The following is a 14,818-nucleotide window of genomic DNA, read 5'->3' as shown; positions in this document are numbered from 1 at the left end:
GTCAGGAGACATCATTTATAGCTATCTGGCCTTGGGATACAGTTCTTCCACAAACTGTAAAAACATCTGTCAGTTTCGTAAGACTGGCAAGTATCAAGATAAAAATAATGCTAGAAAAAGAAAATCAAAGCTGTCCTTATATCTGAGAAATCAAAAAACTGTGCTTGCTTGATGGTTATTTCAGAATAGGTAGGCTATTGAGAATTAATTTTGGTGTTTGTATCTTTTTAGCTGTCTATCTGCCTAAATATGACACAATGTGATACCTGAATTCACACTGAATTATCTTGATCTCTCAAAACTTCAGGATTTTTTTGGGTTTTTTTAATTCAAATCTCTGTCATGCCTCTCAAGACTTCTCTCTGATATTTTTGTTCGTTATAGCCTGAAATACTTTAAAGGCTTTTTGATTACTTCTGATGAGGCAAAAAATATTTCTGAAATGAGTAAAAGGAATGGAAAACGGCTGCTTGAAAATCATTTAACATATAATATCACTTAGAGGTTAAAATTCAAATGATTCTTATTTCTGATAACATGTGAAAATAGTTTCTTGTTTTACATAATTTACTGAAAATGTAGTAAAGTCCTGGATTGTTACTTAAACATGTCAAAAAATGTTTGTAGCTTTAGATGTTCTGTATGTGTATTGCTGAATGGTGGTAATGTTGCAGCTGTGATGGACTGTATATATGTTCTTCAGAGAGTAAGTGCTGCATGCCTTAAAGCTCATCTGCATTTTCTAACTTAAAATGAAAAAGAAATACTTTAATATAAAAGATAACATAATAAAATGCATTATTTTTGTCTACACACCTCACCTTCTTTCCTCTAAAGGAAGAGGAAAATCGTAATCCTAAAAGTCAAGGTGTTACTTCCTGACATGTAATACTAAGACAATTAAATTTTGGTGCTTTGTAGAGGTAATGGTTGCATTTTGATTAGTTACTTTTAAGTGAAGCTTAACCTTTTGATGACAAACACCTTTAAAAATGCAGTCATTTCACCATTTACTATAGTTAAATATCTAGGAATCTGTTTCCTGTTTACTCCCATGCTTCTTTACAAGCTCTTAGAGACCTGTTAAGGGCCTTTTTTGTTGAAAGATTTAAGACCTACTTTTTAAATTACTTTTTTTTTTAACATTTATGTACTTTTTTTTTTTTCTTGCTGTAGGAATCTGATGGCCAAGGCTGTCCTTTCTGCCGCTGTGAAATCAAAGGAACTGAACCAATCATTGTGGATCCCTTTGATCCAAGGGATGAAAACTCCAGGTGCTGCAGTATTATTGACAGCTTTAGTATGCCCATGTTGGACTTGGATGATGATGATGATAGAGAAGAGTCTTTAGTGATGAATCGTTTGGCTTCAGTCCGAAAGGTAAGTTTTCAAATACTTGCAGACCAGGTAAAGCTGTATGTTTGGAAGTGAAGCTGCCTGTAACTTTGAACAATGAGAGGTTGCACTTCGTGCTCTAGTTTTCACCAACTAATTGAAGAGTTCTTGGGTTGAAAAAACAGAATGCATCAATACTGCAGCAATAAGGGTGAAGTTGAATAGGAAGAAAAAGAAAATTCCAGACTCTCAACTGATACAAACTGAGTTAACTCTGTTTATAATGGAGGTAGAATGAGTTTGCACCAGCTGAGACTCTTGTCCAAAATATACTGTATGGGCAATTTCCTGAACTGTTATTTGTAAGGAACAAAAAAATTTCATATATACAGAATATATTACTAGTTTTCTGCAAATGTTTGTATATGCATACACAGAATGTTTTATGATTAAACTTGCATTTCTAAAGAGGTTATAAATATTATTGCTTTGTAAGGGTAACGTGTAACTGAATTTGTATTGCTTTTAATCATGTTTCATGTGAGTTGTCCATGATTTTTCCACCCCACTTTTATTTTCATCAGCAGGTTCTTTTAGCAGTAAAAGCTTATCTGAGATTCTTCATAGAATCATAGAATAGTTAGGGTTGGAAAGGACCTTAAGATCATCTAGTTCCAACCCCCCTGCCATGAGCAGGGACACCACACACTAAACTGTGTCGCCCAAGGCTCTGTCCAACCTGGCCTTGAACACCTCCAGGGTTGGAGCATTCACAACTTCCTTGGGCAACCTATTCCAGTGCCTCCCCACCCTCACTGTGAAGAACTTCTTCCTTATATCTAACCTAAAGTTCCCCTGTTTAAGTTTAAAGCTGTTACCCCTTGTCCTACCACTAGAGTCCCTAATGAAGAGTCCCTCCCCAGCATCCCTGTAGGCCCCCTTCAGATACTGGAAGGCTGCTCTGAGGTCTCCCCGCAGCCTTCTCTTTTCCAGGCTGAACAGCCCCAACTTTCTCAGCCTGTCTTCACATGGGAGGTGCTCCAGTCCTCTTATCGTTCTTGTGGCCCTCCTCTGGACTTGCTCCAACAGCTCCATGTTGGGATGTTTTTGTTCTGAAAATGCTCTGTGTTAAATTCTGGGATCTTCTTTCTTTGATCTTGGGAGATTTTATCTCTGATCAATAAGCACTATTATTAACAAAAGTTTATGTTGTTAGTTTTCATTACTGTACTTTAGTCTGGAATAGATACTGTCAGAGGCTGTGCAACACTGAATTTTGCACTGTATTTTCTATATTTTAGTTTTTAATATCATCATTAAATTGAATAGTTGCCTTGGAATTACTTCTGTAACATCTTACATTTTCATTTCCTTATTGTATTTGTGTTTTCTTGTTTTCTTTTTTTTTTTTTTTTTTTTTTTTTTTTAATTTTTAAGAATTGAAATAAAAGGTTGCACCCTCATATCTGAGAATATCTTTCAGGCCTGCTCTTGAGAGCAGTTTATCCTTCCTGCCTAGACTTAAATTGCAGTCTGCAGCCCAACCTCTGTGAGATAGCCTTGAATTGATGGGCTTTTATAGCACTATCACTTCCATGATAAGGCAAAAATGCATTATGCTTTTATCAAAAGAAGGAACAACAGGCTTTACTATAAGCAGTCTTGTTTTCAGTATCTACCAAGTGCTTGAGTGCTTTGGTGCTTGCTATTTTTATGTCGTTGGTTTCGTTGCGCATTGAGAGAAACCTGCTTAATTATCCCTGAAGTTTAGGAGCAGCATTCTCCACGTTTTGGTAGCCTCTTTAAGTCCCTACTTAAAAGTGCTGATTTATCAGGTCATTTAGTGATTTTTTTCAACTACTGTTTTCTTCTTAGAACTGTTACCAGTGGTTGTACGGTGATACTCTTTATCACACCATGTGGCATATGACATTGTTTATATACACTTCTTGTTAGTAATGCCTTCATTAGCCTTGTCTATTTCTTGTAATGCTTGTTTATTTTTCCCACTGAACAGTGTTTCTTCATAACCTTCTAGAATAAGTTCTTTTTTTCCTTTATGACGTTATGTAGGGTTTTTGAATTTTCTTTGTTAATGCTGTTAATATGAACGTGGTACTTGCGTAATGGCTATGTTATACTAATTTTATTTGTTAAACAGTGGAAGTTAGGTGACAGAAATAATTTAGTTCTTGCAGCCAACCTGCTGATACTGTTGTTACTTTGTAGTCCCAATGAACAATTTTTTCAATTCTTATTTTATTGCAAGGAATGTCATATGCTTTCTCAATGTAAAGCTGCTAATCCTTGAAAATCGTATGGGCTGATTTTGTCTCAAATCACCTGGCTAGACCATGTAGGTATTGCTGAGAAAATCTCTTTGTGGCACATCTGGCTAGTAGTTTGCTGTGATGTTAATCTTGCTGGAAGAGGAAAGTTCCAGGGACATAAAGTCCTGATGAAAGTTACTGTAAGGCTTTGATGTGTTGCAGAAATATTCAAATCAACCCTTATTGTCCCGAAATCCTTGCGGGATGGGCAATGTTAAAATGTTTTGAAGTTGTTACTACCAATTTTCACTATCTTTGGAACTTGTGCTTGGAAATATATTCATAATGCAAAGAATAGTTGCAGTAAGCTGATTTTAGAAGCACACACAGTCAGGTACATCACCGTTTGAGGGGTCTGGGTGGATTTTTAAGTGAGCTCATGACAGAATGAAAAACACTTTTTGGAATTATCATTAAAGTGTAAATAAGATACAGTATTTTATCACCTGCTATACCTGTGTGAATTATAAGTTGGATATCAAAAAATACCAGTTTTGCAGTTTATCACTCTGTCTCTGAAGTGTGCTCATAAACTGTGAGAGGTACCTGAATTAAGTCCCTGAGGGACCTCAGACTAGAAAATGCTTTAAGGAAAAGAATAGCCACAATTCTTTAATGCAATGAGTAAATGGATACACTTTGAGAGAAGTGAATCATTCTTGCTAGGTGTTGTGTGTGAGTCAGCAGCAGCAGCACATCAGCTGTAACAGAGGCTTTAGAGAAATCCACTGCAATTAGTCTGTGTATCTGCCTCATCGAGCATCTTATTTTTTTTAATTTCCAAATTGTCTGCAGACATTTCTTTATAAAAGAAAGATGAAGAGTGGTGCCAAAATCTCTTAATTGTCTCATCGCTGAGAAATTTCCAGCCCCATGGTATAAGATTAGCTAATGCAGTTATTGCCTGAAGTGTTCCTTTTCTCAGCTCTGTGCTGTTTGTGCTAGCCAAGCACAGGGTTAAGAAATGCACTTTAAAAAAACATTCAGATTACAGGCTCAGGTAAAAATTAAAAATTACTTTCTTCATTTTTGAAGAGAGCATTTGAGTCTCTAGCAGACTATGTTTATTATTCCATAATGTTTAATATTCCATTGTCCCAATTAATTTAGTTACCTATTACTGTACCTTGTACAAGACGTAGCTTAATACACATCTTTTTGAAAGAAAGAAAAGAAGGAAAATGCGTAGTGTGGGAGTTCTTGTTAAGAGCAAATAATTTTAAATTTGTAAGTGTTAAGATAACTGTTTGATCCAAATAATATTACATGAAAACATAGAGGAGGGCCCTAGCAGTATAGGAGACTGAGGTTTTCAATAGCTTAAAGTGAATTAACATTCTTTAAATACACTTTCTTCTAAAACTGACTGAGGTTACCTTGTTTGGGGAGTTACCGTCTTCTCTGCAATGAATTTCCTATCTGTATGCACCAAAACCTGGCTTCTATTCACAATGTTACTTCAAAATAGTTACAGGAAATTGTCAAAGCTGAAAGCCACTGTTTGTCATGATTAAGGTTCTTCCAGCAGGTAAGTCAAACTTAACAAAAGACCTTGGTTCTCAAAATACAGAAGGTGACTGTTTTTTACTCCTCCCCATCATTTCCATGTTATTAAATTGACTTTTTTCTGGTAATGTAGAAAGGCATCCATTACAAGACTTCAAATATATACCCAGGTATTCCCTTCATCTGTACATTCTTAACTCATTCATACATGTCACTTCCTTCTTAATGGTACACCTGGTTTGTGGAAATTTTTTAAAATTATACCATACAACAAGAGAGTCCTTAACTGCTTAATTATTAGTCTTTGAAAGAGGCATAAATGCTGAGAGGCAGGCTGCCTTCCTTGGTTAAAATGTACTTAACTGATTCCCCTAGGCAGTGTAGTGCTGACTCTCACAGCCTTAACTGCCTCTCCCTCCTTCACATGCATTTTCCTGGGTCAGCAAAGGACAGATCAAATAAAGAACAAACCCACCTATATAAAAAGCGTTTACATCCACCAGTGTTAAGTGATGTAATTTTATATCATCATAAAAAATTTTAAATGCAAATTATACTAATCTGTTTATGTCACATTTTATCCTAACAAGAAATAACAAATATTTGAGTTACTCTGATTATAAGTAGCAAAAACTTCAGGGAACTATTTGGAAATTAAAAGTCCATTTCTGGTGTAGGTCTGCTTGGACCTTCTTAGATATCTTATTATGAAATTTATAAATTACTGAGTTTGGTCCAGCAGCACATTATCAATCAGGATAACATTCCTCAGCGACTCACTTGTTAGGATTTGTGTTAAGTATGCTCTTCATGTGTGCCTATTTGACAGAAAGACATTTGAAGTTAAAGCTCTAGATTCAATAGCCTGACTGATAATATTTCCATCAGAAGAACCTTCACTAGACATTGTAATCAATGTCAGAAACAGGCTTATTCTTGAACTCACAACCACCAGGGGCAAACTGATACCAGTATATCCCAGTAATAAACACATCTGATTAAATAACACATGTGATTTGCTTTGCAGTACAATTGTGCAGTAAGTCACAGCTGCTTTTCCCTTGGCAGCAGTTGTGCCAGCCAGCTGAAGTCCATGTTGTTACAAAGGAGTCTGTGTTCTTTTCCTTAATTACATCTTTATTGCACAGGTCTGTGTATTGCAGCAGAGCCCCTTTGTGCACTGAAGGTCTGTCTTCTGTCACTGCCAGTTCATTTGTATTAGTTTGTGCCTTAATCACTCACTTGTTTTATCTTTTTGTCACTGTGCTGCTCTTATTGCTCCTTCATTTCCAGTCAATAGAAAATACACAGAAATCTCCAATATGTGACAAACAAAAATTTCAAATCTCTTCCTCCTTAGGGAGTCTGCCAGAAAGAGTAGGTATCATGTACATCTGTTAATGCTCTGGTACCCACATAAAATGCAACTGTCTTGTTGGTGTAGCTGTCAACAAACATCAAATGATGTAGCTAGACAGGTTGGACAGGGGCGGACAGGAAAAGCATGGGGTTTTTTATAATGGGAATATGATGGAAATACGATATTGAACGCTGAAAAAAACTATTTGTTGCTGTGAAATATTTAGATCAGTAGATCCAAACAAGGAATCATAATGTTGTGATAGCATTGTGGCTGTGAGCAACTGTAGTTCAGGGGTATGAAAGATTATTGATGTAAGCTAAAATTGAAGTCCTTTCACATACACACTACTTTGAAAAATTTCCATTTCATTTTGGCAGTTGTGATTTACTATCCATGGAATACAGTGGGTAGAGATAGCTAAATATTAAATATATATGGAACTAGAAGTTTGTCATATAAATTAAGTCTCTTGCTTCAATGGGATTAAAAAATGTGTCAGCTTTTAAGAATCTTGAAATTTTCAATGAATTTTCACATTATTCTGTATTTTGTTGCTGCCTACTACATATAAAGTGTATCTTTCAACCACTTGTTTCCATAAATCTGAAAATAGCATCAGATCTCACTGAGTTTTAGATGTGAATATTTCCATGATTTCTGTCTCTGCTGGAGCTGGACTGTTATTATGGCAGGAGAAAAGAAGTCTGACCTGGATGGGACCAGTGGGCTTACTGACAGATGAGCATGTCATTTTATCTAGTGATTCTTTAGAGTAGAACTGTGTAAGAGAAGGTTAACATATAGAAACAGTGATGGGTAGTCTTAAAATGCTATCACTACACTGTTGTTCATTTAGCTGTCAGTTCATATTACTACAGGCGCTGTGACATTAATGACTGTCGGGTAGTTAACTTCTGAGGAAGTCATGTTAATTAATGTGATAGTACAGCAATTAGAACATCTTAAATTCCAAACAAATGTTACCTATCCAATGCTCTGTTTTCAGTATTTCCTATTTTTCTTATTCTTTGTTTCCAACTTCTGTTACATAGAGGATAATTTCTTCTTCTGGAGCAATTCCCTGCTGACTGAGACACGCTACATTGTGCATCACCGTAAAATGTAGTCACTTACTACAACACTTTATTTTGAATAATTGGATCTTTTTGGAGGTGTGACCTGCTTATTTCGTTCTATTTCAAGTAATTTGGGAAATAAATTAGTTTTCTGTCTGCTAAAGCATTGAATATATTATATTACAAGGCTCTTGGCTTTTGGGAATGCTTGGTGGAGGTATAACTACACTTTGAAAACTAATGCTATTAAATGATACAATGCTTATTATGCTGTTTAACTGATAGATGCTTTCTGTTAAGGGAAACAAATTGACATTCAGTTTATAGTCATTGCATAATTACAGTTGCTCAAGCGTGCTTGTGAGATACACATCTAGCTTAGTTATTCAACTTTCCATTATGTTCAGAAAGGCTAAGCGCCTCAGTCATTCAAGTGTTTATCCTCATGGTGTTCCACTCAAGATCAGGGGCATCCACCAATTAAAGGAAACAAAGAAAATTTAAGGACTGTATTCATGCCATTTAATAAGAACATTGTGACCGCTTCATCGAAATGAGAATCTGGGTAACTTTTGGTAGCCTTGAATAGCACAAATATTAAATTGCTCAGTCTCTTGAAGTTGAATGTGTAGCTGTGATACTGACCTTACGTGTGTGGACCAAGTGATAAGTATTAAGTGAAAAAAAAAAGTCATTCTGGCAATGGAATGCCTTCCAGCATTCTTCAACACTTCCTTGCTCCTCTCTTACATTTTCTTGCAATGTTATCAAGTTACACTGTGGTGGCTCCTATTCTGGAAGGAATTTTGGCAGCAGTCTCAATTGTATAGAACAGAATACTAAACTAAGATGTAGGACACAGAGCACTGAGTAAGGAGTCTGTACTGTATCCTTTTGTGGATCTGCTTTTTGAATTTCTTTGATATAGTTGCTATATGTGAAGGAAGGTAATGTTGTTTATTTGTTTTCCTTTTTAAAGAGCTTCCTAGTCTCATCGCTGTCATCACTATGGGATGTACAGCATTGAGAAAAAGCTTACAAAAAGAGGGGAGAAATTTTGATCTAAGTGATTTAGCTTAAACATGGGCACATTTTTGTGAGCAATTTTTTAGGCTTTACCTAGGAAGATGTCAGATTCCTAGCCTCTATATGCAAGTGAGAATACTAGGATGCCTCAGTGCACAAGTGGCCTAAGGCTGATGCTTGGTGTGAATGTCTTCCACCTACTCATGTCTACTGCCAGGGAAAGCACTGAACAGCATAAACATCTGGGTTTACTTACAGTACACTGAAACAAATACAGTAAGTTCACAGAAAAAAACTTTAACTGGTTATTGCAAACACCTAAACTGTGTTTGTTAAGACTGAGCCAGATGAGGTTCAGGAACTAGTTGCAAAAACAGATGGAGTGTATATTGAGGAATGAAGTCTTTGGTTCTGATGAATTTGAAAGGATAAGTCAAGAGAGGGGGAAAAAAATCACAATTTGCTACTGGGTATGACGTTAAGTATGTGTGTCATTAGTTCAATATTTGCTAACATGATAAACATGATAAATATCATCAAATAAATAAGGAATGAATTAAATTCTTTGGCTACTGGCTTGCTGATGATTTTGATTCTAAGTCTTCAGAAGATGCATACATTCTGTTTTCTATCAAAGTGTGATCTGAAAATGGTCTGTAGATAGCAGAAAATATAGACATCCAGCTTTTTAAAGTCATTTATAGAATTTTAGATTGAGTACTCTCTAGTGACAAAAAGGTTATCAAGAGTAGCAGTACTACAGTAGAATCTCTATCTATGTTCGTGATTGTTTCCTTTTGTATGGCAGTGATTGCTTGCTTGTTAAATTACTGGAATATACTTTAATTTTCATCACAGGTTAACATGGATCTTAGTTTTAAAGTAAATGACTTGTAGACTTCTTTCTCAGCAACTATAAGATGAACACCTATACTGTGTATTAATTAAAAGAGCAGCAGATTGTCCATTATGATAAATGACTTTTACTAAATACCTGACAAGTATCAAATGTTTTAGTCATGCAATGGCAGTTGTATATTTGATCATCAGGTAAATACTAATTTTTGGTGTTTTTTTCTATCTTGAAGTGCAATGAAAGGCAGAATTCACCGGTGACTTCCCCAGGATCTTCCCCTCTTGCACAAAGAAGAAAACCGCTTCCAGACCCCCTGCAAATCCCACATCTTAGTCTTCCACCTGTACCTCCTCGTCTGGATCTTATTCAGAAGGGAGTAGCACGGTCACCATGTGCTAGCCCAACTGGATCACCAAAGGTGAGTCTTTTTGAACCATTATTTCTTTATATATGAATATTGATAAATTGTGCTTGATTGTTTTCAAGGTTAGCTTGCTTATTTGTTTTGGAAGATTGGCTGTTCTGAATTTTTCTATGTGTGTACTTACTTTTTCAGGATTTTACTCTTTCCAAAAGAACTTTTAATTCCTTGTAGCTTAGAAACTTTAAATTAGATCCACATTAAGTCTCTTATCTCCTTCAGTTGACTTTGGTGAATGCTTGTCCCTTTGCATAATGCATAGTCAGATGTTTACAGCCCCATGTGCTGGTCAAATGTGACCTCTCTTTGTCTGATGATTATGTTGTACTTGGTTATAGTCAGAATTTTAAAGGCATTGCTGTAATGGATCACTTCTGTAATAAATCCTGATTAATGAAAATAAATAGAAATGAAAGTTTCCTGAAAATAGATTTAAAGGTCATTATCTCATTAAAATTATATGTTGTGCTCTTATGATGATTGATACTCAATTTCCTCAAATGTGCAAATAACACTGCTTTCAAAACCTTTAATGGCATATATTCGGATGCAGGTTTCAAGGGAAATAATAATGACTCTATAGCTAATAAATTGTATGCTGTGTTTTATGAAACTAATGATAGTAAAGATTTAATTATTTTTTGAGTGGGTAAGCATGAAGGAGAACAAATACTATGTTGTTTGTTCTCTATTATGAGTTGATCATTTTGTTGTAATTGCTGTATAGAGAGGAGGGAAATAGATTTAAAATTTTCATTTTTGGATGACAAATTAAAATTCAAGTTCAAAACATGACTTTAATCCTGTGTCCTTGTAATAGTCCAGTATGAAGTACCCTATTTATTTTGTCAGCTTTTTACTTCAAACTTCTTCCTGCATCAGGAAGTCTGTTTTTAAGAAACATTCCTCCAAATTCTTTTCAGCAGCTTAATAAGTGATTCAAGGGATCAAAGTAATGAATTCTGGAAAAAAATTATGGGTCAGATAAATCTACCTCAGTTGTCTTTTCTCCCTTCCACTTCTTCCATGGGTTTCTTATGCAACAGCAGAAACGGGGGCATGCTTTCTCAAGAGGTTGTCTGCAGAATGCAAAGACAAGACTACTGTTTAACCTACTAACAAGTACTATTGTGATTCAATTAGAAATGGTAAAACCATACTTGATTGTGAGAGAAATATACATGTCTATAAGTAACTGTTTTTCTTCTTTTTTTTTTTTTTTAACTTGCTGTGTTGTTTAGTCTTCTCCTTGTATGGTGAGGAAACAAGACAAACCTTTGCCAGCACCACCACCTCCCTTGCGTGATCCTCCACCACCCCCACCGGAGAGGCCCCCTCCGATTCCACCCGACAATAGGATAAGCAGACATCTGCATCATCCAGAAAGTGTGCCTTCCAGAGACCAGCCGATGCCCCTTGAAGGCTGGTGTCCCAGAGATGTGTTCGGGACAAGTCAGTTGGTAGCATGTCGAATAGGGAATGAGGTTTCTCCCAAACCAGGACTGACTGCAATTTCAAACATAAATGGAAGGCACAACCGCGTAAGTTCTGATCCAGGATTTATGAGGAAACACAGACGTCATGAGCTGCCAGCGGAAGGTGCCAAGGTATGAAAAGAGCTGAATGTGTTAAATTCTAATTTGATGCCCTACTGCAGCATTGTCTTGCATTGGCTGATATACTGTTTGTATTGATCAGTGTTGATCTATTGTTTCTGAATATTTCCTGTTGATACTTATTATTAAGCTGGTCATAAATAAATGGTTTGTTAAATACTGTGATTTGTAAGGCAACTGTGTGTGAGGATCTAAGTTACAGTTTTAACATGAAATCTTCAAAAAATGGCTTGGAGAAAAAATTTGAGCTTTGCTATATTCTTTCAGCAAAGTTTCCATACAGTTGATGAATAATAATAATATATCACTTATGCTGTAGTACAGTTATATAGCATCTCAGACTACTTTGGAAGTGTCCTATGTTAAAATTGTGTAGGTATTTGCTGATGGAATAGTAAATATTCCAGTTACCTCTGTCATAGATGAGGTGAGGACTTGGCAACCTCTTCAATCTGTAATGTATGAAATATGTACAGATAATGTATACAAGTAAATTGTCAGATATATTGTATGCATTAACATAACAAGCTAAATACTCTAAAGGTCAGATGTGTAGTTTATTTTCAAAAGAGCATTGAGTTAGTCATGATGTTCAGTATACGCTAATCTAGCCTGCCTTGACCCTAAGAAAGAGGAAACAAATACCTCCAGAGCCAAGCTAAATGTAGAATCATTTATTTTATCTTTATCTCTGGCTATATGGGTAGCATCCTTGAAAGTGCTCAGTGGCACAACACCAGTATTGCATTGTTTGATGCGGTTATCATCAGTACTCTAAACATTATTGTGGATAATTAGCATTGCAACTCCCTTTGTCTATTGTTTACAGTATTACACGTATCTTTAGCTGAATTTTTCCTCCTTTGTACTTAAATCAGAACTTCAGTTGCTGGAGTTGTACATTGATATAATTTATCTGTAGCAGCTTTTGACTTTTCTAGGACAAATGTCCAGTGCAATGTCCAATAATCCATTTTCAGTGCTGAGTGCGTTCAGAGTTGCCACTTGCAAGCTTTCCACTGATTGTCTGGCTTGGTTTGCCTGGGGGGTATCTGCTTGCCACCCACAGGAAGGGTACTTTTTCTTGTCCTTGGTTGCAGTGAATAGTACATATGTCTGTAACTGGTGTTTCTTTTTGAAGAAAAAGAAAAGAAAGATCGTTTCTCTATGCTAACTGAAGATATCTGGGGAGCAGAGTACAGAGGGAGTAGTTCTGGCATTAGGCAGCTTCAGACAACTTGCAAGTCTGTGTACAGTTAGGGAGGCTTACATCTGAGAAGATGAAGTGGTGATGGCCTAAGAAAAATTCCTAATTCTGCTCTAATCAATTTTATCAAAGCAGCTCAGTAATTTATTCGTAGAGCAGGTTATTAGCTCAGAGCTGCTCATTATTTTTTTTTTTTTTTGCTTGAAGACTACATTGCTTGTGCTAAGAAGTAGCTAGAAATCATAACTTTTCCTCTGTTTGCTTTTCACAAGGTCACAAGCTATTTAACCTTTCTATCTCCATTTATTATTTTTTTTTTTATATGGATGTTTTGATTATTTTGAGAGTACATTACTGAAATTCAGTTAGCATTGGTAAAGAACATAAACATATATGATGAAAGGTGCTTAAAAAGTCCATGATGTTAGATCAAATTAGAATGTCGTTTTGATAGCACTGGGGCAAAATACCACAGTTTTACTTACAACTAAGCAATTGTTTAAACTGCTATAGTTTTTCATCTGGTTTTCAATGGATACTGTGTTTGTACCTTTAATTGCACCTTCATATAGCATTTCAGTTGTGGTTTGGCACTGTATTGAAGCTGATGGAATAAATACTTCTCAAATCAGAATAACCACTCATTGTAGAAGTGTCAGTATAGTCTGGAGAAGTTACGTATGTGTTTCTTTAAGCAGATGCTGTTTATACTGTCATCTTCAGGTAGTGTATCTAAGTTATTTGGTTAAATTGAGCAACTGATAACTTTGAATTACTGTTTCAAGCTGTATGCACATTCACAAGGGAAGCAGCTAATGAATTTTCATCTCCAATGCATATATCAATTGTCATATACTCCTTTTGCTATTGGTAAAAGCCAAGAGTCAGGAAGACAATCCTGTGGGTAGGACATGGATTTTGGCAGGCACTGTATCACGCATTATATTTAGCATGCTATACCTGTTGTTTTCCCACTGTACTTCATCTCTCTCACTTTGATTGATTTGCAATCTTGAAATCTTACTTTGCCTCCAAGCAGTTCAGCTGTACCTGAGTAGTCCATCTAGTAACCGTGATGTGAAACTTCCTCTTTTGGCAAAGTTTTAAGCTAACGTGTTCTGCAGCTCCCAAAGGGAGTGAGCTGAAACAAGTATGACTGAGTCGCTTCAGATAACAGCTCTGTAACGTGAACTCCTAGGAAAGACTTTACTCATAGTCTTCTCAAGGTCTATTTTGTAATACCTGGCTGATGAACATCTGTGGTGATAAACAGGAGGAGATACGCATTTTAACTCGTGTGATTTTTAGGTCTTTTCAAATGGTCATCCGATAAATGAAGAATATGATGTCCCTCCACGGCTTTCACCCCCTCTTCCGGCTGCCTCCATCATCCCTGGTTTAAAGTAAGTTAACTTTATGGAAGAAATGTGCTAATTAATGTTAATAGCACTGAATGTCTGGTGCTAAAAGAAAAATGAAGAAAACCAAAATGAACTAATATAAACTGGCGGTATCTTTTTCTGTAAACTTTAGTGTGATTTTACAAAGGAAACATAAATTGCATTGATTCAGTGGGAGCAGTTCTAATGTTAATTGAACATACTATGTTTTTATAGGAAGAGAGAATAAATTCTGGCAGATCTTGCTCACAGCCATTTGGCAGTGGGAGCACATACTGTCTGGTTTTGCTTCTACTACTACAGGTGAAGTGTGTTAGAGCTATTTGTCACAGGAGATAAGAGATTCTAGGGAAACTGTTAAGGGTAAAGAGCATAATTTGTGTGTGTTCTGCCCATAAGCCCTGACTTCCAGATTATGGTTTGGGGAATTTTGTCATTTTAAGTTTCAGACTACCCTTAGTCTTCCTTTAACACAACTGTTTGTTTGGTACCAAGATATTGCTGTGCTTAGCAAGAATCTTTGAGCTCTGAATCACACAGGATTTTCTACAGAACAGGAGATACTTAAAATCAAAAGCTTGGAAGTGCTATAATGTTGTTTGTCAATTTTATTTGGTTTTGTGAGCACATCTGAGCATATTGCAACGTTTGATGTTATCTTACACCTCTTTCCAAGGTACTC

At 36.1% G+C, this 14,818-nt stretch overlaps 1 protein-coding gene across 1 annotated transcript in view; it reads left to right on the top strand.

The window, feature by feature from the left end:
• CBLB (Cbl proto-oncogene B, E3 ubiquitin protein ligase) overlaps window positions 1-14,143 on the top strand; it is a 100,678-nt gene extending 86,535 nt beyond the window's left edge. The window contains exons 9-12 of the mRNA XM_010022029.1: window positions 1,177-1,380; window positions 9,725-9,910; window positions 11,155-11,520; window positions 14,045-14,143. Coding sequence (XP_010020331.1) covers window positions 1,177-1,380; window positions 9,725-9,910; window positions 11,155-11,520; window positions 14,045-14,143 — 855 coding nt within the window. The remainder of the gene's footprint in view (window positions 1-1,176; window positions 1,381-9,724; window positions 9,911-11,154; window positions 11,521-14,044) is intronic.
• Window positions 14,144-14,818: the final 675 nt, after the last annotated feature.

This window comes from Nestor notabilis, unplaced genomic scaffold (assembly GCF_000696875.1).
Source record: "Nestor notabilis isolate BGI_N333 unplaced genomic scaffold, ASM69687v1 scaffold11229, whole genome shotgun sequence".
Lineage (NCBI taxonomy): Eukaryota > Metazoa > Chordata > Aves > Psittaciformes > Psittacidae > Nestor > Nestor notabilis.
This window is presented reverse-complemented; position numbering and strand designations above follow the sequence as displayed.